The following is a 21,532-nucleotide window of genomic DNA, read 5'->3' on the forward strand; positions in this document are numbered from 1 at the left end:
GGAGCCCCGGAAGCGGAAGCGGCTCCCGGCGCTCCGTGTGCGGCGGCGACCGAGGCGGAGCCGGGTCTGAATGGAGGCGCCGCGGGCGAGGGGCCGCTGAGCGCCCCGGGGCCACCCCGCACCCTGCGCCCCCTCCCTGCTTCCCTCCCTCCCCCCGGGGCCGCCCGGGCCCCGCCATGTCCTACAACAAGATCCCGCCGCGTTGGCTCCACTGCCCCAGGAGGGGACAGCCCGTGGCAGGTGAGCGCCCGGCCCAGGCCGGCCCTGCCCGGCCCCGGGGCGGCCGTGGGGCGGCAGCGGGCGCGGCCCCGTCCCTTGCGGCGCTCCGCTGCCCGCCGGTCCTGCTCCTCCTCAGCGCCGGGGGCCGCCGCGGCCTCTCGCTCTCGTCCCGGCCGGAGCTCTTTGTCCCGGGGCTACGGCTGTGCCATCCTCCCCCCTCTCCTCCCCCGTCCCCGTCCCCCCTCCGAGCTCCTGGCCGGTGTTTGTCCCGGAGCTGACTCCCGTAGGGCGGCTGTTCTCCTTAAAGCCCGGCCCGCAGCAGCGCTCTGCCTTCAGCGCCGGGCTCGCCCTCCCTTCGGCCGGTGCCCCCCTCTGACACGGTCCCATGCAGGGGTACAGGCCCTCTCCTGTCCGCTGGAGCCTTAGTGCTGGGCTCTCGCTTCGCACTGGTTCAGTTTCGGGCTAAAACTTTTCCTGTCTGTCACGTCTGATGAGAGAGGCGATTGCCAGGCATGCAGAAGGTGCCGTACTGGAGCTGCTAAGTTGATCAGAGTCTTGGAGCATCTCTTACGAGGAAAAGCTAAGGGAGCTGAGTTTGTTCAGCCTCGAGAAGAGGCGACTGAGACCGGACCTCATTAATGTGTGTAAATGTCTAAAGGGGGGTATCAGGAAGATGGATCCATGCTCTTCTCAGGGGTGCCCAGCAACAGGATAAGAGGCAGTGGGCAGAAACTGATGCACAGGAAGTTCCACCCGAAGAGAGAGATTGTGAGTCTAAAGCTTATGAGAGATTGTGGAGTCTCTCTTACTGGAGATATTCAAGAGCCATCTGGCTGCAACCCTGTGCCATGTGCTTTAAGATGCCCTGATAGAGCAGGGAGGTTGGACCAGATGAGCCTCTGTGGTCCCCTCCACCCTGACTGATTCTGTGATATCAGTCCTCTATGCAGCCTCTGCCATGTTTGATTCATTTTCCTGAAGGCTCTGAACTCTTTATTTTTGTCGATTTTTTACTCTGCTGACTGACAGTGCCCTTCCAGTCACCAGTGTGTTCCTGAGTTCTTTAGCTGGAAAATGAGTTAAAATGTTGTACTCCACTGTTACACTTGTATTTTAGGGTTTGTCAGTGGTTGCTGCCTTCTTGGATATTCTTGCCCATAACGCACTGTCTCGGTTGTTACTCAGTATCTAGTCTTCTGGCATCTAGTGGCAGTGAATTCTGTATCATCTAGACACACATTTTTGATTGTGTGTTAATTATCATACTGACTTCAGATGAATCTTTCCTCTGCTGCCTGTTATGCGATAGAGTAAACAAACATCTCTCTTTTCAGTTTTCTCAAGTTCTTTTCTTTATAATGCAAGCAATTCCAACCCCCAGTTGTTTTTTTTTTCTCCAGTATTGTCTAGTTTTCACTCCTTTCATATCCCTCTCTGTGATAATGTAAAGGTATGTTTTCAAAACACAGCACATGCTATTCAGCGTTCTATTTTAAGTGGCACTGTGCCATGATTTGCTTAATAGTTACAACTCCCATGTTTTCCATCCCACATTTCCACATCATCTTACTTTTTTTTGATGGCAGTTGGTTGTGGAATGAAAGACACTGATGACTTTATTTAGAACCTAATGAGACATCTCACTAGGTTTAATCTTCAGTAATCATCAATGCATTATTTGGCATTTATCAGTATTTAACATCAGTTGTTAATTTTGTGGGTTACTGGTTTCCCTCAAGTTTCTTATATTCTCTGAACTTGGCTCTATTAAATAACAGTGTTGTTGGATTGTTCCTGTCTGGTATCTCTTTCTTCTGATTGTGGCCACATGCATTACTTTGTATCTAATGAGAGAGATTTGACAGTCTAAGCCTTTGACCATGATTCTTTATTCTGTGTTTTTCTTCTCAGCAAGTTCTTGATCTCTGTTAGTTGTGGCTTTTGTTTGTCTGTCTTTTGAGCCATGGTTTCTCAGAAATAGCAACCTAGAGTAAGCAAGAATGAGGGTCATCAGCGTGTCATCTGCTGTGCCATCACTGCTTGTGTGTTTGTTTATTCAGGAACTGCAAGGTAATTCTTTTCCATTCCATGTGATCATGCAGAGGAAGTTAATGCACAGTAAAAAAACTGAAAGTGCTTGGCTCATTTCTTTGGGCGCTTTTTCAGGATGTGTTCTCATTCACCTGTTTTTTTAGTGTTTTACTGTGTACAGCTTATCAGAAGTAATAGTATGCCATTGGTCTTCTTCCCTTTTTTGCTATTTTACATTCAAGGACATCTAGCAGTTTCAAGGGAGATAATTTTTAGGGTGTAATTGATGTTGGTACTATCTCCTAGATGTGTTGCATTCAAGTTTTAATTAGTGTTTAAATCAAATTTCTAAGCACCTGTATGCAACTTTATTTCCTTCAGATTGTGAGTTAGTAATAATGTTGCTAAGCAAGGTTTGTATGGTTTCTGTGGACTGATATTCATCTAGTGTTTGATCATGATGCTTTTGTCTTAGGGTTGTGGCATCTAGAATTTCTGGATGACCTCAATGCAAGTACTAATGAGGCCTGAAGCTCTTCTTTTGGTGAGATTGGGTTCATTCAGGTTAACAGGACTCTATCCTGGACAAGGATCTACATCTCCCATTATTTTCCAAGTCCACTTCTTTAAATATTGGTAGTTTTCTGCCACTTTCTGTTTTTATGGTACAGCAATTCCTTGGAATCACACATTTTCACATTTATTGCATTGTAGTAGAATTTCAATCACTTTGATGAAAAGAGCTTTCTCTGAATGCTTAGATCTGAAGTGATCAGTTTACTTCAGCCTTACTGCCTTGGCATCACCATCTCTGCAGGTACCTGCTTTTCATGACTGCTGAAAACCCATTGTCTTTCGATTTTGCCATGGAAAGTGGTAGCAAGATACTGAAGACAAGTGTCTCAGCAGTGTTTTCCAGCCTCCTTCTATTGATGCATGTTAGTTAATCCTGTTCTAGACATATATGTAGCATGAAAAACTGTGGGATATTATGAAAGACATCCATACTGTGTATGAGAAAGCACCTTAAATAAGAGTAATGCTTCTGGTTCAGGAAGTTTCTGAGCTATAGCTTGTTGTAGTTGGGGAGAATAATATGATGATTGATTGTCATTGTTTTACTCTCTTTTCCAGTTGTCTGTTACTGGCGTGTGTTGGTGATGACATACTAGGTCAAATGGATGCTTTGATCCAGCCTAGTTCTCTTGAATCAGAAAACTGTTACGTTTTAGAGATGTTAGGGTTTTTTAATTGTGGATCTTACTGTTTAATTTTATTCAAATTTACTTAACCTCGGTCACTTTACCCAGTCTAGCCTTCCTAATCAATGCTCAATTTAAACATACCATGGTCATACATAATTATGTATGTCATGTTTTGTGTTGATAGCTTCATGTCACAGAAAATTAGGCCACATTCAGAGTATTTTTCACTGGTATGCTCTAGAATTTAAATTTAAAGATAAAAAATGTGGTAAAGTTAGAGCATGTATATGTAGAAAATGTGATGTCTTACATTGTTCACTTTGATTTCTCTCAGATTTATCCACTTGATGTCTGTGCTCTGATATACTGGGCTCTTATTTTTAGAATTTTTACCTATTTTTCAGCCTAAAGAAATACCAACTGTTAGACAGGTAACTAATTTGGAGAATGGTTTTTAATAGCCACTTTCCAAAACTGTTTGACAAATTTGAAGTTAATTGTGGAGTAGGTAATCATTAGCTGTCAGGGTTCCAGTAACATTTTGAAGCTAATTTGGTAATTCTATTGAGGTGTTAGAATTAGTGTCATAATTTAGTTTAGATACTCAAATGACTTGGAATGCTTTGATATCCGTATTAAGTGTCGCTTTGTTTTTGTCAGATCACCTAATTCAACATACGATTTTTTAATCTTCAAAAGCTTATTCAGGGAGGTTTGAGTTGCAATCAGTTGTTACTACATCACTTCTTTAGCATAAGATGTCAGGCAATACTGTAGAAGAGACAGTAGCCACTGCTTCATTTAGACTTGTCCATATTACTCAAAAAGTTTAGAACTCTTTTTTAGAATTGTAGCTTAGATATTCAGTAGCTTAATGACGCTTAATGAGAGGCTTGTATGCACACAGGGAAGGAGGGTTTTCAGGCTTCTGTACAAAAACCAAATAGCAGATTTGCCAGTTGGAGAAGAAGAAATTGGAATTTATAAAAGCTGAGCACCTAAATACTTCCAAAGATCTGTGTTTGAGCTTTGGAAGTGATCGTAAATGGGCTCTGTATGAAATATTCATCACTTCCACAGCTGTCTGTAGGTATTCAAATGCTGCAGGGGATGCTGACTAGCCTACTTTGTCTGTCTTTTCTTGTCAGTGAACAGGAATGTATTTTGGTTGCTCAAAAAGAAATCAGAGTGCAAATCAGATGCTAAATCAAGGTTTGCTACTAGGAAGAGAATGAACATGTTCATTCTCTGTTTCAGAAGATGGAGAACAGGAGAGTCTTTGGTGTGACTATACAGTCTCTAATCAGATGCTGCAGGAAACAATTGTAACCTCCAGGCATTTTTCCAACTCTTCTCTTTTCCCAGCATTCTGTAAAGGATGGTGGTTTTCTTATGTAACCATTGACTCTTTTGTAACCATTGACTCTTTTGTCGGTGCAGCTCCGTTTCTTGAGTGCCTTGGCTAAAAAGTTTAGTTACATTCTTCATGTTCTATAATGAATGAGTAGATGTGTTAGTATGGGTGTGACAAGTGGCAAAGTCAAAACACTTTCAGGCATGATGTTGTTTTGCAAAAATTAGGTGATTATAGATTTTTGTGTTAAGATCATGTAAATTTAGGATTTGCATAATCTCAGTCTGTACAGAGGAATATTACAAGTTAAAGTGGAAGGGCTAATAGAGAGAGAGGCTGAATGATAGTGTTGAAGGTGACAAGGAACACAAAGAAGCAAGGAAATTAGATAGTTGAAGAAATGAGGAAATGGAGAGGAGGTATCCAACCCAACTGCCTTTACCAGGGTGGATGGAGGGTGTGTAACTGTTGGGATGAAAAGACAAAGGGCAATAAAGTGAAGTTTTTCTGACAGTCAAACAAGTTGAAGTGACTATAATTTATTACTGTTTAATGTGAGTGTTGATCATATGACAGAATAACTCTCCTATACCTGTAAATTTTGGAATGGTCTCAGGTGAACAGTGAAGATGTTTGTCACATTGCTCACTCACATCTAACCTGAGCTAACCAGTTGCATAAAGCTTCATAGTTTCCACATCTGTCTGTCTTCTGTGGTTTCTAATGTCTTTTTCATGGAAGGTAGATGCTTATTTGAGACTACATAGAGTGTTGATAAAATTTTTTTTTGCAGGGATGTTTAGTGTATGTTATATTTGCAGCTAATCAAAGCTGATGTTTACGTGATTGGATGACAAACTGTCATTTTAAAATGCTATTTTCATGTTTTTAACTGTACTGAGTTTAAATTTTCTATATTCTGTTGTGCTGTAGCTCCCCATCTTAAATCACACTAAAAGTTAGCTAAAAATGTTAAATTACTCTGTTTTAGATTAAGTGACTTGTATTTCCTTTAACCTTTTAAACTTACTTGTGAATTCTGAGAACTCATAACTAAAAAACATTCCAGTTTACTGTTGATAGTACTGTTTCTGCAGTTATTTATTATTGAAGATGAATGTCTAAGTCTGCTGAGCATGTTGCTTTGAAATTGCTAAGTTGTAACTGTACATATGAATAAAATACTGCAAAATTTGATTATCTTTCATAGGGAAGTTTTTACCTTTGAAGACAATGTTAGGACCAAGATATGATGAACAGGTTGCTGAAGAAAATCGTTTTCACCCGAGTATGTTATCCAACTACTTAAAGAGTCTGAAGGTAAAGTTATATTTTCTAATAATTGAAACATTGCTTTCATTATTAGTGTTTACTCAAGTGTTGCTTTTCATGTTTAAGGAAAAAGTGGTCAATGGCTACATTTGGGGCACCTGTACAGAAATTTTTTTTTGTTTGTTTACATTTCCAGGTCTTTGCAAATTATTAGATTTCCAAAAGTGTTTTCTTACAGGTTAGAATTCTCGAGACTAAACAAATCCAGCTCCCTCAGCTGTTCCTCATAAGAGACCCTTCATGAGCCTTGTTGCCCTTCTCTGGACATCCTCCAGCAGCTCAGTGTCCTTTTTAAAGTGAGGGGCCCAGAACTAAACACAGCACTCGAGGTGTGGCCTCACCAGTGCTGAGTACAGGGGGACAGTCACTGCCCTGGTCCTGCTGGCCACACTATTGCTGATACAGGCCAGGTGCCCTTGACCTTCCTGACCACCTGGGCAGCACAATGTTGGCTGATATTGAGCCAGCTGTCAACCAGCACCCCCATGTCCCTTTCTGCTGAGCAGCCCTCAAGCCACTCCTCCCACCACCTGTAGCACTGCCTGGGGCTGCTGTGACCCGAGCACGGGACCCGGCATTTTGCCTTATTGAACCTCACTGCATCCACCACTACAGACTTCTGGCTCTGGCTCACTTCTTCACTCTCTGTTTTCCCCATTTCTATCTGTGTGCTTCAGTTTGCTTGTTCTGCACTGTAGCACAACGGTGACAATAAAGGTGGGGAACAGGACCTTTCCAGCCTTTCATATAGGTCTCTGAAGTGTTGTGCCCAGTCTAGTGCATCTGGAGATGTGGGAAATGGGATTTTGAGCCTTCCAGGCAAAGAAAGGCCTAGCGCCTAATGCATTTAATTGGTTATTAAACTTCATGTAGGAAGTTTAGTGCCATTTGTTTTGATTATGTCTGAGATGAATCACGAAGTGATTTTTTTGGTGGTTTTTTTCATTGTTTTTTGCTGTTGATCTAGGTTAAATTAATTCTCAATTTGTTTAACAGTATCAGACCTAAAACATCAGAAAAATTAGGTAACTAAAAGATGGGAATCCTCATTTTATTAATCTTATTTAGTCTTAGGTATGAAGTAGATGGTGAACTACTCGGTGTAGCAGTGGTAGAAGTTACCTGTGCAGTAATGCGCTAAGAAAGGACTATCAGTGAAGCATATGTGCCTGTTCTCAGGTGCTTGAACTGGTAGGATTTTTCTTGTTAGAATTCTTGCATCTGTGCTTTCACGATCCACTCTAATCACAGAGGACCAAAGAGAACTGTCTGTGAATAAAACGGAAAGAATTCTGAGGTTCGAAATGTTCCCCAAAACAAAATTCAAACCAGATGAGGTTAAATGTTGATACCAAAAAATTGATATAGTTTATTTAACAGTAAAAGAAGCAAAGAAAAAGAAAGAGAAAGGAAGAAGTAGAAAAAAGTGGTGGGAGGGGCACAGGAAGAGTGACATACGACCCCTCTGTGGGTCCCAATGACTACTTGCTGCTCCCTTCCATCTGGTCTTCTTGGTGGTGAGGGTCCCCCACCACAAAGGATAGAGTCCAGTGGATTAATATATGTTTGGGCCAGGTGGGAACACTCAGGTGCCTCCCCTGAGCAGGGGCAAGTTTGACACTGTCCCTTGCAAGGCTCTGTGTCGGTTGCATCTTTTTACATCACATGCAGTGCTCTGGTGCAGGGTGTGGGGAACCGTTCAGGGGTCCTTTGATGGACCGTGACACCCCCTGTGCTGTCCCTCATGTCTTGTCCTGTAGATGTGGCTTTCCTGCAGTGGGGGGCCCCCACAGCTGAGCTACTCTATGCAGGGCGTTCACTGCCTCTGCCCAGAGGCTACACACCCAAAACCTCTCCTTCTCCCCCAGGCTGGGGGGACAGTCTGTGCAAGACCTGGTAGCAGATAAACCTGGGGCTGTGGTTCCACCCTGAAGCTGCTGGGCTTAATTTGGGGAAATATTCTTCTCCCCCATCCCAGACCTGAGAACAGTGCCACTTTTATCTTATCTCAGATCAACTTACAGTCCAGGACCTCAGTCAGGGAGCCCGTTCAGGGTGGGCTTTGGTGGTGCAGCTTTTGTTGGTGTCCCTTCCTTATGCAGCTTTAATGGACAAAAATCCTTCATAAAAATGTTTAAGCCATAAAGTATAATATTTCAGTCTCTGACATGTGCATCTAAATTCTACTTGAGTTCCTCTTTCATGTGTTATTTTTGACTCTGACTGGATTTGATAGGCATACCTGGAAATTTTCCCAAACCAATCTTATTAGTGGTTTAAACTAATTTAAAATTCTGTGTATATTTTGAAGTTACAGAGAGCTTCACAGCCTTATTCAGAATTTCTAAATGCTTGCTTCCGTAGTGATTTGCCACCAAAAAAAAAATCATGGTGAGACTTTGTAGTAGTCACATCTATCAGTCCTATGGTAATGCTACAAATTCATCATGTCTTGAGTGACATCAGATTATTAGAATTTGATAGTAAAATTAGTAGCATGGGGATCCCCACTTACATTTTGATAACTTTGATTAACAAGGAGAACATGGAATTTCTCTCAAACTCTCTGTTCTCGTCAAATCTTTTACATTGTATTGGACCCTGGCACTGTTGATGAGTGTTTGCTCTTTGAAAAAATATATATTTTTTTTATTTGCCAAGTTATGTAGTGGTTACTGGAGTGCTCAGTTTGTAGATCAGCAGTTTACCAACAAGTCAGCAATGAAATAAATGTGAAATTGAGGAGCCCTTGAAGAGTGAATTTTCCCACCCAAGGCAAAAGTAGCTCACTGTGCATGGTTCTTGTAATTTTACTGCAGTGTATTTTTTTTGCTGCTAATGTTTTGCAGAATGAATTACTTCTGAAAACTGGTTATTACTTAAGTCCATATAATTTAGCTCCCAAATAAAAGACTTCAGCAGAAACTTTTACATCTGGATTTCTGTAATAGAGAGATATTGCTGTTACCACAGATTTTTGAAGGTACCAGCTCAGCATTTAACACAACATCTGTCTGGGTGGAACTGTCTCTACCAAGCTTCCTGTGTGATTCCTTTTCTCATGGAGCTTGTTGCTGACAATCTGAATGTTAGAAACTTATTTGATTAGCCATGGCAGCCCCATTTTTCTTCTGATTGTCAGTATTGGCATAGTATCTTGAGCAACTGGTGACAGCATGAATAATGTATTTATTTTTTAATTTGTTTCTTGAATAGGTAGGTTAATACAATTAATGCTCTATATAGGTAGATTTATTTCTGTCACAAAGAGCTACGACGTTAGCTCAATGTTTGGGTAACTAGTATGCTTAAGTTACAGAATTCCTATTAGGAAAACTACTTACCAATTTTCAGCCACATTATTATTTTCACAGATGCATTCAATCACTGATCAAAACTATCTTCCTCAAATAAGAAATGCAAGAAAAAATTCCTGAGACTGGAGTGAATTCAGTATGTTCTCCCATTCCTGGGGAGGGTGTTTTCAGTTTCCAGTGTCTAAGGAGAAATTTCTGGGTTCATACAGGGGAACCTAGCAAAGCCCATTTAATTGCACAGCAGCAGAAGAGCACATGCGTAAGGCATTAATAGCTGGAGATACCTGGAATGTGAGGAAGTGAGGGGAAAGCTTTTATTTTGTTCCAGTGGTACTGGTGGTTTTTTTGCATGGATTTTTTGAAAATCGTAGTTGTATACTTTGGTATGTTATATAATCCCTCTGTTTTTTAAAAATTTCTTGATAATTTTCTTGTGCTTTGCAGTCTCTAAATTGTAGTGTGATATGTGCAGTCAATCCCATGGACTGAGAATGTAAATTATTAGACTTTCTGTAACACAGGGAAACTGCTTTCAGGCCTTATACACTCTATGCTCCATAAAAGTTTTTATAGCTTTGGATAAATTACACTGGATGCCTGTTTGCCTTACTTCTCCATGAAATGTGTGAGGAAGAGTGTCACTTCACATGAGCTTCAGTTGTATATGATTGAAATGATCAGTGATAATGGCAAAAGAATAGCAAGCGAGAAGTGCAACAGTCCTAAATTAAGTAGTGTTGGAGATATTTGCAAAATGCTGTAGGGAATGGAGGAGGAAAGTAATCGTTGAATTAATTGCCTTTGCATAATTCCTTCAGAATTAATCACTGTCTAGGATGCTGTCAGTCTCAATGTTTAGCAGCTCGGTTGACACTTTGTATTTGAAGTTTCAGGTGGTGTAACATTGTTTTCAGGTGGACCCCCTTCTGAAGTATTTTATATTTCTGCAAAACACAGTAATAAGAGTAAATAAAGTATTCTGAATACAATATGCAGGCTTTACAATGAGAAATTCAGAACTGATCTGGATATTACTTTAGAAGTCTTAATGCTGTTGATACAACATCATTACGGTTTTTAATATTTGATAAATAAAAGTAATATGAAAGTATGTAAGTATTACAAGCATCTATCATCAGAACTTTGAATACAATGGAGAACTAGCTCTGTAGATAATTGGAAATTTTCCTTTAGGGGTCTACTAAACAACATATTCGTGTGAAACAGCTGTTTCTGAACTGTATTCTAGTTATAATTGGATTTCACATTTTCTGAATTGTGTGGAAACGTTGTTTTACTTTGTAATTCTTCCAACAGCGCTGCTAAATTATTGCCAGTCTGTTGGTGCTACCTGAAAGCATGACGCTGAGCTTTTTGTCCAAAAGCAATTGCTTGCACTTACAAGACAGGAGACCAGAAATACTTTCTTTGCTCAGGTGTGTTAGTGAGCTGTTTTGTGCAGTAATACTGGTAGGTTTGTCGTTAGAATTTTTGTTTGGAACAAGGATCAGTAGGATATACTTTGATAATACTGTGTGTGTTTTGTGCCACCCAGTGGAATTTCTGCTTTCCAGCCTTGTTTTTAAAAACGTAGTAACTTCCACAAGGCTCTTTAAAAGACCTATTTTACAGCTATAAAAACAAACACTAAAAAAGTAAGTTGATGCACGAGGGAACACATTAGGGTAGAGTGGACAATGCATCCTGGATTCAGGTACGCCCTAACGTCTGAGTGATTGACACTGTCACCTTAACTGCTGACAGCATCTTTGAATATCTGAAGTTGTTTTGCATTTTAGCTTTAAATAAGACATTTCTAAGAATTTAATTAATTTGATTAATTTAAACTTGAAAATGTGTTCATTGTTTTGCACTCTAATAAGTAAGTAAAAAGGAGTTATTTTTTCTGAGAGTGTGCTTATATGTAAGTCTCAGTGGTTAATTTTTCTTACGGTACTTTCACTGTGCCAGTGTTTAGTATTGTTCTACTTGCCGTAAGAGTACTTGATTCCATCTTGTTTGTCTTTTTAGCATGTTAAAGTATATTTACCACACTTTCCTGCTGTTAGCAGATCTTTCTTATTTGGAATCATTGGTTGGAGCAAACTGAAGTTTTTGAGTTGATGGCTAGTGCTAATTTAGACACCAGCTTTCACGAAGAAATACAGATGTCTGTAATGATGGTAAAATTCAGATTTTACAAACAAATGCAATATTTAATAATTTTTAAACTTACAAATGTGGCCTGCACTTGCTTTTAATTATTACGTTTTTAGCCATTTAGAATTTATGCACTGGTATTTGAACCACATATATAAGTTTAATATTTTTTTTGCTTTTTAGGTTAAAATGGGTTTGCTGGTAGACTTGACCAACACCACTAGATTCTATGACAGAAATGATATAGAGAAAGAGGGAATTAAATATATAAAGCTCCAGTGTAAAGGGTAAGTTGTGTGCACTTTTTAATTACTTCTTTGGCTTTTAATTTGGAAGATCACACTGAAGAAATTAATTTTTTTTTCTCTTTTATCGTTTCCCCCAGATGTCTCCTAATCCCTGTGTTCTTGTGTTTTTCAGGCATGGTGAGTGCCCTACACCTGAGAATACAGAAACATTTATCCGTGTATGTGAACACTTCAGTGATAAGAATCCTTCAGAGCTTATAGGTACATCTTATATCCATCTTACACCCATCATTAGTTTTTACTCTTACTTTATTTCACATTTGCTTGTAACTGCTGTTTCTTATTCTTAGAAGTCTGAGCAAAGGAATTTCCTCAGTACAGTGTTTATGCATATATAAATTTGATTGCTTTTATTACGAAACAAGTATATTTCTTTTTTTACAGATAGTAGTATGTTTCTGCATCCATCAGTTTAATAACAGCTGTTGACTTAATGCAGAAAATTATACAGGCCCAAGAGCTGTGTACAAGTACATGATACTTGCACTGTGGTTTTGTAACTTCTGCTGATACAAATGCAAGTTATGTATTGGGTTGACATTTGGTGGTCTGCTTTACTTGAAGTCATATTTGGTAACTGAATTATCAGAGATTTTTTAGCAAGTCTCACAAAACTGGCAGCAGAGACTAGGCTAAATTTTTCTTCTGTGGTATATGGTCTTGTAGTGAATATTTTAATGTTCTAAGCATACCTTTTTTTTACTCAGAGAGAAATAAGTTCTGAGTTTAATTTGCATCCCTTCTAGTTTTAGTTAAAACTTTTTTACTCTCATTTTTGTTAATCATATTAATGTTCATTTCTGCCTGCAAACTATCAGAGACAAGAAATTACTTTGCAGGTGAGTTTCCAGAGTCAGAATGGGTGTTGTCCTCAATTCCCCTTGGATGATAATTTTGCGGCCTTCTTGAATCTGAGCATCTCTGCGACTTAGGAGTACATGGAACAGTTGTTTGTGCAGGTGTCATTGCTAAGAGCTTGGTAAACTAAGCTCATATGTTCATGCAGTTTAGGATTCATCCAGATACACAGTAGGATAGCTGAAGTTGTTGGAAGGGACCTGTGGAAATCAGCTACTCAGTTGCCCTTCTTTAGAACAGGGCCAGCTAAAGCAGCTTCCTCAGGACTATGCCCGTTTGGCTTTTTACCAGCCTCTAGGCTTGAAGACTCCACAACTTTTTCTGGCAGCCTCTTCCAGTGTTTGCTAACACAATATACAGGTGGTTTTTTCTCATGTTGAAACAGAATTTATTGTATTTCAATTTGTAGCCATTGCTTCTTGTTCTGTTGCAGGATATGATACCACTGACAATTTTTTTTTTTTTTTTGAGTGCTTGGGAGATTTAATTTGGTCACACATTTTTTCACCTAGTTTTCTGTTAGGTACTTTCTTACTTCCTTATTGCACATAGAATGCAGTTTAATTTGAGACTGCTGTGGTTTAACTCTAGCCAGCAACCAAGCCCCACGCAGCTGCTCCCTCACTGCCCCACCAGTGGGACTGGGGAGAGAGGTGGAAGGGTAAATGTAGAGAACTCACGAGTTGAGATGAAGACAGTTCCATAGGGAAAGGAAAGGCCATGCACACAAGCAAAGTAAAACAAGGAATGAATTCAGTGCTTCCCCTGGGCAGGCAGGTGTTCAGCCATCCCTAGGAGAGCAGACCCCCATGTGTAACAGTGACTTGGGAAGACAAATGCCATCACTTTGAATGTCCCCCCACTCCTCCTTCTTCCTCCCTCTTTGTGCACTGAGCATGATGTTTTATGGTCTGGAGAGTCCCTTTGGGGTTTGGGTCAACTGTTCCAGCTGTGTCTCCTCCCAGCTTCTCAGGCACCCCTAACTTCCTCCCCAGCGTGACAGCACGAAAATCAGAAAAGGCCTTGGCTCTGTGTAAGCTCTGTTCAGCAATAACAAAAAGATCTCTTTATTATCAACCCTGTGTTCAGCACAAATCCAGAACACAGCCCTGTACCATCAACTGTGAAGAAAATTAACTGCTTCAGTTGAAAACAGCACAGAGACCTATGTGTTCTTCTCTGAATGGTAACACAACTAAGTGGTTTAAAAAATGAGGAACTGCTAAATGGGAGTGAGTGGGACCAGTCACCAACAGTATTTCAAAAATTACACCAGAAGCAAGATATTGTTGGTGACTGATCTCACTCACTTTCTTTGTTTAGCAATTCCTTGTTTTCACTCTCCTTTTGCAGTTCTTCCACTTGGTCCTCCAATAATACTTTAGAACTTGAAAAAGTGGTTATGGTCAGCAATTTATATAGTGCATGAATAGCACGGTGATATCCTATAAGTAGCAGACACATTTAGCTGATATTTCAACTTATAAAATGCCATTTTTAGTGTTGAGTCACTAACTTTCTGGCTTTGATGAATTTTGGAATGTTTTTCCATTATTTAGATGTTTCACCTCTATAGGAGAAAAAGGTCAATTAAAAAGAGCCGAGGAGAAAATAGTATGTTGACTAAACTTTTGGAGAATGTGTTGTTTAGGCTTTCATAGTAAAAGAGGAATGTTGGAATTTTCCATTTCCCTTCTGTAAATTACTGAAATTTGTTGTTTTGGACACTTGTTTCGAGGGACTGGTGTGGAGGATGTTTTTATCAAAAGCGAAAGCAGTCTGCAGCGGTGATAGTACTGCACCCTGTGTGATCTTTCAAGCCATTGGTCTCATGCTGAGATGCTTCTTATCTTTGTCATGTGTATAGAATTATTGACTTAACCTTCTTGGCAGCAGTAACAGCTGCAGGACTTAGTGATAGCAATTGTGTGCAATTTCCTTCTTAGTGTCAAGATTAGATATGAAAAGAGACTGAAATGTGAATGATAAGTGATCAAAATTTTCAATTAATCTAGAACAATATAGGAAGGAAACTTTATTTTTGCAGCACGAAGGACCAGGAGTATTCCTCCCAGCCTTGAGGAAGGGATGTGCAAAAATTTTGCTTCAGCAGAAAACAAAGGAGAAATGATTGCTAGGAATAAATGATATAAGGAAGCTAAAATTCATTTCATTTGATGCAAGTTACACAGTTTTTAGTACTTTTAAATAGTTAGAAATGATGAATTCGAAAAATTCGTAGTAATTTTTACCTTGCTTTTATCAAGAAGGGAAGCTTGGTTGGGCAGGCACAAAACCTGATCCTGTTACAGTTAATACGTATTTCTTTTTACCCACTTAAATTTGTGGGGTTTTTTCCATCGGTCTGCTTTTTGTGGGTACTTTTTGGTTCTCCAGTTGAAAAAATTTATACTTCCAGTGTAGAGGAGTGTAAAGAAAAAAGATAGATATTCACATTTTGTTTGAATATGCATCAAGTGAATTGTTGCTAAACTTACTTCACTAGCTGTGGTAGAGAAATGAGAAAATGAATTAAAGCTTAAAGTGGCTTGCTTCATGGTGTTGAGTGCCAGGTCTTGCACTTTGGGTCACAACAACCCCAGCTAATGCTACAGGCTTGGGCAAGAGCAGCTGGAAAGCTGCCTGGCAGAAAAGGACCTGGGTGTGATGCCTTGTGGGACTACATAAAAACAGAGGCTACACAAAATTAAGAGAATAAAAAGTGGTTATATTTATTGAAGGGCCTTCAGGTACACTTTGGGCAGATGAAGCCCACCCAGGGGCTACACCCAAAATGGACAACAGGTCACGAGTTTTCACACTTTTGTAAGTTTGGTCCATTTGCATATTGGGGGTTAATCCTCCAATTACAGCTTCAGGTAATGAAGTCATTTACCCCAGGTTTGCTCCCCCACAGCTCACTTTTGTTTACATTTCTCAGGGCCTGAGACAGTAAGGTGTCCTTGAGTTTCAGACCTAGAGAGGAATTGTTTCGTTTGACTGAAATGGGAGAACAGTAGCTAACAGTCTATATGGAGTTTAGAGTTAGACACTAATGAATTACAGGATTACAGATACATGAAAAATATAGAAGCTAAAATCCTAAGGTATCAGGTGTGCTGGTCTACTGACCATTAGCCATCAGTGTGCCCAGGTGGCCAAGAAGGCCAATGTCCAGGAGAATTAGGAAGTGATTGTCCCCCAGTACTTGGCACTGGTGCTCAGGCATTGACATGCTGGAGTGTGTCCAGAGAAAGTCAGTGGAGCTGGTGAAGGGTCTGGAGCACAAGTGTTATTAGGAGTGGCTGAGGGAGCTGGGATTGTTTAGCTAGGTGAAAACGAGTTTCAGGGGTGACCTTATCACTCTCTACAACTGCCTGAAAGGAGACTGTAGCCAGGTGGGGGTCAGTCTCTTTCCCCCAGGCAACCAGTGACAGGACAAGAGGAAATGGCCTTAAGTTACAACAGGGAGGTTTAGGACATTAGGAAAAATTTCTTCACCAAAAGGTGAAGTTGTCAAGCACAGGAACAAACTGTTCAGGAAAGTCCCTGAAGGTATTTAAAAGTTGTGTAGATGTGGCACTTAAGGACATGGCTTAGTGGTGCACTTGGCAGTGCTGGGTTAATGGTTGTATTTGATGTACTTAAGAGTCTTTTCCAACCTAAATGATTCTATGATTCTATGGTAACAACTGAAAAATGTTAAGAATAATTGCTCTTGCTGTTAGTAGAAACTGTAATGATATTTATAATTTAAAATAAAGAAGGAGGAAGAGGTAACATCTTGCCTGAATCCTTCATGACATTTTTAATACCACGAATTTTGAGGCTGGTCTGCGTATCACTAGATGGTGCTGTTGCCTTGAGGGAAAAAAAAATGGACTACTTTTGACAGTGTGTCCCTCCTTTCACTGGGGGATGAGTTCGGTAAAATAGAGGCTGAAGAATTTTTTTTTTTTTTTCCTCACATTGAAAAGATGAGTAATTCAAGGTGATTATACTGTTATATAGTTTTCTTTTTGTAGATACTTTTTTTTTCAAAATTAGTAAGTGTGGTCTTAGCATGGAAATAGCGAATTTGAGGTAGAATTGTGGTCTAGTGGCACCCCTTTCAATTTTGACATAAGGCAATCTGAATATGATTTTTTGCCTGATGGTATGAAATGAATGTCATGCTTATTGAATCCACTAAAAGCATAATTAATGAATTTGATTATATTGCCTTCTGACAAGCATTTGAGCAGATTTGTGAATCTTATCTGTATTAGCCATATTTCAATCGCATTAAGTTAGTGCTCTTGATTGGGATGAACTGAAGTACCCTGTACCCTTGCTGCTGCTAATTTGCAGAAAGAATGTAATAAATTGCCTTTTAGGCTTATGTGCCTTACGTGCTCTGTGCTCCGTGATGGGAATGGAGATAACCCTTTAATATTACAGATGAAGGTGGAAGGATCCAAACCCACACTTTCAATACTAAATATGTTTGTTAAAACCACTTGCAAGTGATTATGCCCTTTTCTTGTATTTTCTAGGTGTCCATTGTACACATGGTTTCAATAGAACTGGATTTTTGATCTGTGCCTTTTTGGTCGAGAAGTTGGACTGGAGGTAACTTTGAATGTTAGTTCCTGGGGATTTGTGGAATGTGGCCAAAGGGTTCTTCAGTATGTTTCACTCATTGTCCTGACAGCTATGCTAATGTATTCGCTATTAGTTGTTTTATAGCTGCCTAATAATCTTGAGCAAACAGCCCATATTAACATTTTTCATATAATCTCTTGGTAGCTTAGCCTGTTGTAGTCAAGAATTCCAGGTCTGGTAGGTCAAAAGTCAGCTGTACTTGCTGTGTGTGGGCCTTTAGCAGTGTATATATTATGTTGTGTCTCTTCCCCTGACGTGTCCCACATTTTAAGTAAGAATGTAGGGTTCAGAGATTCCTGAAAGAGTATTTCCCATACTTTTTCATCTTTTTCATGTAGGTGTGCGTGTAGGTTTTTGGGCTTTTTTTGAGATCTGAAGAGATTAGCTAGAGCAACAGCACAGTAACATACTTCTGAAGGATTGGGGGCAGACAAAGTCCTTGTTTCCAGCTTGTTTTTTGACTAAAGTCTACAGTATGCTTCTATACAGACTCACCCATTTTTTCTGTCTTTTAAAAATATTGGTGCCTTCATATAGAGTAGTTACCTTTTTCAGATAACATTAGTGTAAAAAGAAACCCCAAACCCAAAAAATGCCCGTACCATCCTGGTGGACATAAATTTTGCATAATTTTGGTAGTATTTACAAAATACTATTTCCTTCTTGACAGAGTCCTGTGAAAGTCATGTTTCTTGACAAGTCCATTAAGCAGTCTGGTGATACTTCTTGTATGTGGTCCTTTGAGTGAAGAAAATTTTACTCCTGTTGCAGGATTTTCTTGTGACTGGACATGCAGTTATTATGCTTAGCATACATGTGCAAGCTGTTTGCAAAGAACTGGGTCATTGCTGTCTGTTAGTAAACTTGGAATAAAGACATTGGAGTAATGGAGACAGAACACCATTGGTAATGGGTGGCTGAATCTTTGCAGGATCCTAGCTGTGTATAGGAAGTAGACACAGACACAAATATCTTTGTAGTATGATTCTAGTTGTTCCTATGAATTAGAAAATTTGTATGCTTTTAGTCAAACAATTTAAAAGTAGCATGCAATATTTAGACTTAGAATTGATCCTTTGTTCTAAAGAGGAAAGACACTTGAATCTCTTTGGATCTCCTGCTTTTATGCAGCCTCTGTTTTCAAACTGTGGTGGGAAAAGCCTTAAAATTCAACAGCCATGTCTTATTTTTTTTTGCTTTGGGTAGTTAATTGTATCAAGTTTGTTCATCTCTGTCAGATTATTTTAATAAAACATCCAGATATCCCCTGGTAGGGAAAAATGTCCACAGCAAAAGAAACAATTTTGGCAAGATGCTAGCTGATGCTGAGCATTGTATCAAGATAAATCTAATTTGCTGTATCATTCTTTGAAACAAGGCACTGTTTCTTGCTAATGAGGAAATAAGATCTTCGTGATGGAAAAATCTATCCGTATCCCTTCCTTAAGCATATGATGTAGGAGTGTTGCTGATGTATTGTGTACACTGGGGTGTATTTTATAGTTAGTTTAGAGAAAGGCCTGAAAGCCTGAAAGCTCTCCAGCTAGTGGTCAGAAACCTTACTTGATTCTCTTTTCAAGAACTCATTTTTCCCAAAGACTGCTGTGTTTCTAGAACATGGAAAACTGTTTTCTTTCAGCTAGGTTTCTGTACTTGAAATCTGTACTTGAAATCTTTTGGCTTTCATTGCCATCTATTCCAGAAGATTATAAGAGCTCCTCTGATATCATCAGAGAAAAATTCGAGCATTTTTCATACCCCATCGCTTTTGGTTTGTTTTGTCCTTTCAGTGGCATTCATTACAGAAGATGTGAAACAATTTAAGAAAGATAGCAAAGTAAAAAATGTCTTGTGAGAAAGAAATTAGGAGTCTTAAAAAAGAATTAGAATGGGGAAGAAAGGTCCTTCTAAGTAACTCAGACTTTAAAACTGTCATTTTTGAAATGAGACTATGTCTCACTCTGGAAAATGTCTTGTTTTCTCCTCTTACAAAGATCAGAAGAGTAAATCAACCTTACTGGTTCTTAGACACTGTTTCTGTCTATTATGGAAAATTTACTTCTTAAAGTTCTTAGGCTCCATTCCATACTGTACAGGTCAGACAAAAAAAAAGGCATTTTGAATTAAGTATCTGAAAAAAAATAACATCACAGGCTGTAGTATGTGCTTTTATTCCAGTTTTAGACATGTACTTGTCAAGAAGCCTAACAGGGGCATCTCTTGATCTTTTGTGGTTTCTCCTCTCCTCTACATAGCAAGATTTTAAAATGTTGATCCTTGGAGCATTACTGCTCTTCACAGCCATGAAAAATGGAAGAGAGAATTACATCCAGTGTTTTTAGTTAAGCATTTTCATAGGATCTATGCAAATGGCAACAATAAAATCCTTGTTGTATGTTTTGGAGAATTTTCCAGTTGGCTGGTAGAGATGCATGACTGTTAGTTTTGGTTTCTAATTTTTTTATGGTCCAGCCTCCAATTTATTTGAGCAAGATTAAGTGTTAGGGGCATAGTAAAAGGCTTCTGAACTACAGTGCTTTTATGAGAAGCTTCTGGAAAGAGAAGTAATTTAAAAAGATTAGGATGATTTTTCCCAGTTTGAGAGCAAAACCTCTAATAAGAAGAAAGACAATTCTTAGGGGAGAAAAATGTAACCATATTTGAATTTGAACATTTGCAATTTTCTTCATTAAGTTTGTTGATATGTTTCTATGGTCTTTTTTTGTGTTCGTGTGGTCCTCAGGTCTGCATGCCACCCATTGCTTCTCTGTAGGAATAAAAAAAGTTGTATCTGGGTGATCAGCAGACCACTGTTGACTCACAATAAGGACTCAAAGCAGCCCGAGCTGCAGTTACTTGAGAACATTTGCAGTGCCTACAGAGTTACACAGAATCTTGCAAGAGCAACTGCTACCAGAATGATCCAAGCATGGACTTTCAAATATAAGGAATGTTTTTGCAATTACCACTTCAGAATTTGTATTGATTGTCAGTCCCAATAATTCTTATGTTTGGTAAAGCGTGACATGACTAAGACATGTAAATTAATCATTCAGAGTGATTTTGAATTTTTTTTTTTTTTTTTTACAGTATTGAGGCTGCTGTGGCTACTTTTGCTCAGGCTAGACCTCCAGGTATTTATAAAGGTGACTATTTGAAGGAATTGTTTCGTCGTTATGGTGATGAAGATGATGCACCATCACCACCAGAGCTTCCAGAATGGTGCTTTGATGAAGATGAAGAGGAGGATGATGATAATGGTAAAACTGGAGGCCCAGAATCAGAACCTGGATCATCAAGCTCTTCCTTTGGCAAGAGGAGAAAAGAACGCCTAAAACTGGTAATTTTGACTTGGAACTTAATATTCTAATTGCTAAACATAATTTCATAACCTCATGCCCACCATTTACCTCATCATACATGCTATGCAAGCATCACTGCTCTTGCAAATGGGGACTGGAAGCATTTTCTCTAACTGGAAAAAATTGTAGATGCATTGTAAACCTTTTTGTATTTCCTATGTCAACCTTGAACTTCAACATTCAACATCTCAACTACTCCAGTTGTAAAAATGACTTAAAAATTTTCTAATGTAACAATTCTTTGAGATAGTAAAGTGTTTTTTAATTACGCAGTCTGTGTTTAGAGGTGAAATGTTATCAGAGTTGGGTGGAAACAGCTCTTATGTTTTGTAGTCATGTGGATGAAATTCATAATTTTTAAAATTCAGCACTCGTTTTGGCAAACAGTCTTGCTTTGGGAAATTTTGTAGGATTGAAAATTGGATTAGCAAAAAGCAATATGAGCTTAAAAAACCCAAGGCAACTTTGAAATCATATTTTGTTCAAAGCTGTTTTAGCTGTGTAAGAAATATGGCTGATCACTTACTGTGATTTTTGACATACATCTGCATAATTCTGATGAAATAAGTTATTGTAGTTACCATAGTGTGGAAGTAATACGCAAGTACAAAGAATATATTTGTATCACCTGAAGACTAATGACTCAGTTTTCTTCAAATTCCTGACTTGCTTTTTTTGTTTGCAAGTAAAGTAAGCTAGAATATTGCTGAGTGCAAAAATAGATTTTTTTTTTTTTTTTTTT

General features: G+C 39.2%; 1 protein-coding gene across 3 annotated transcripts in view; it reads left to right on the forward strand.

Moving 5' to 3' along the window:
* Window positions 1-50: 50 nt before the first annotated feature.
* Window positions 51-21,532, forward strand: part of RNGTT (RNA guanylyltransferase and 5'-phosphatase) — a 172,906-nt gene continuing 151,424 nt past the window's right edge. For all 3 annotated transcript variants that reach the window (XM_039570126.1, XM_039570127.1, XM_039570128.1), the window contains exons 1-6: window positions 51-240; window positions 6,020-6,129; window positions 11,802-11,905; window positions 12,039-12,127; window positions 17,320-17,395; window positions 20,519-20,768. In XM_039570126.1, the coding sequence (XP_039426060.1) occupies window positions 177-240; window positions 6,020-6,129; window positions 11,802-11,905; window positions 12,039-12,127; window positions 17,320-17,395; window positions 20,519-20,768 (693 nt within the window). In that variant the 5' untranslated portion in view covers window positions 51-176. The remainder of the gene's footprint in view (window positions 241-6,019; window positions 6,130-11,801; window positions 11,906-12,038; window positions 12,128-17,319; window positions 17,396-20,518; window positions 20,769-21,532) is intronic.

This window comes from Corvus cornix, chromosome 3, assembly GCF_000738735.6.
Source record: "Corvus cornix cornix isolate S_Up_H32 chromosome 3, ASM73873v5, whole genome shotgun sequence".
NCBI classification, from domain to species: domain Eukaryota; kingdom Metazoa; phylum Chordata; class Aves; order Passeriformes; family Corvidae; genus Corvus; species Corvus cornix.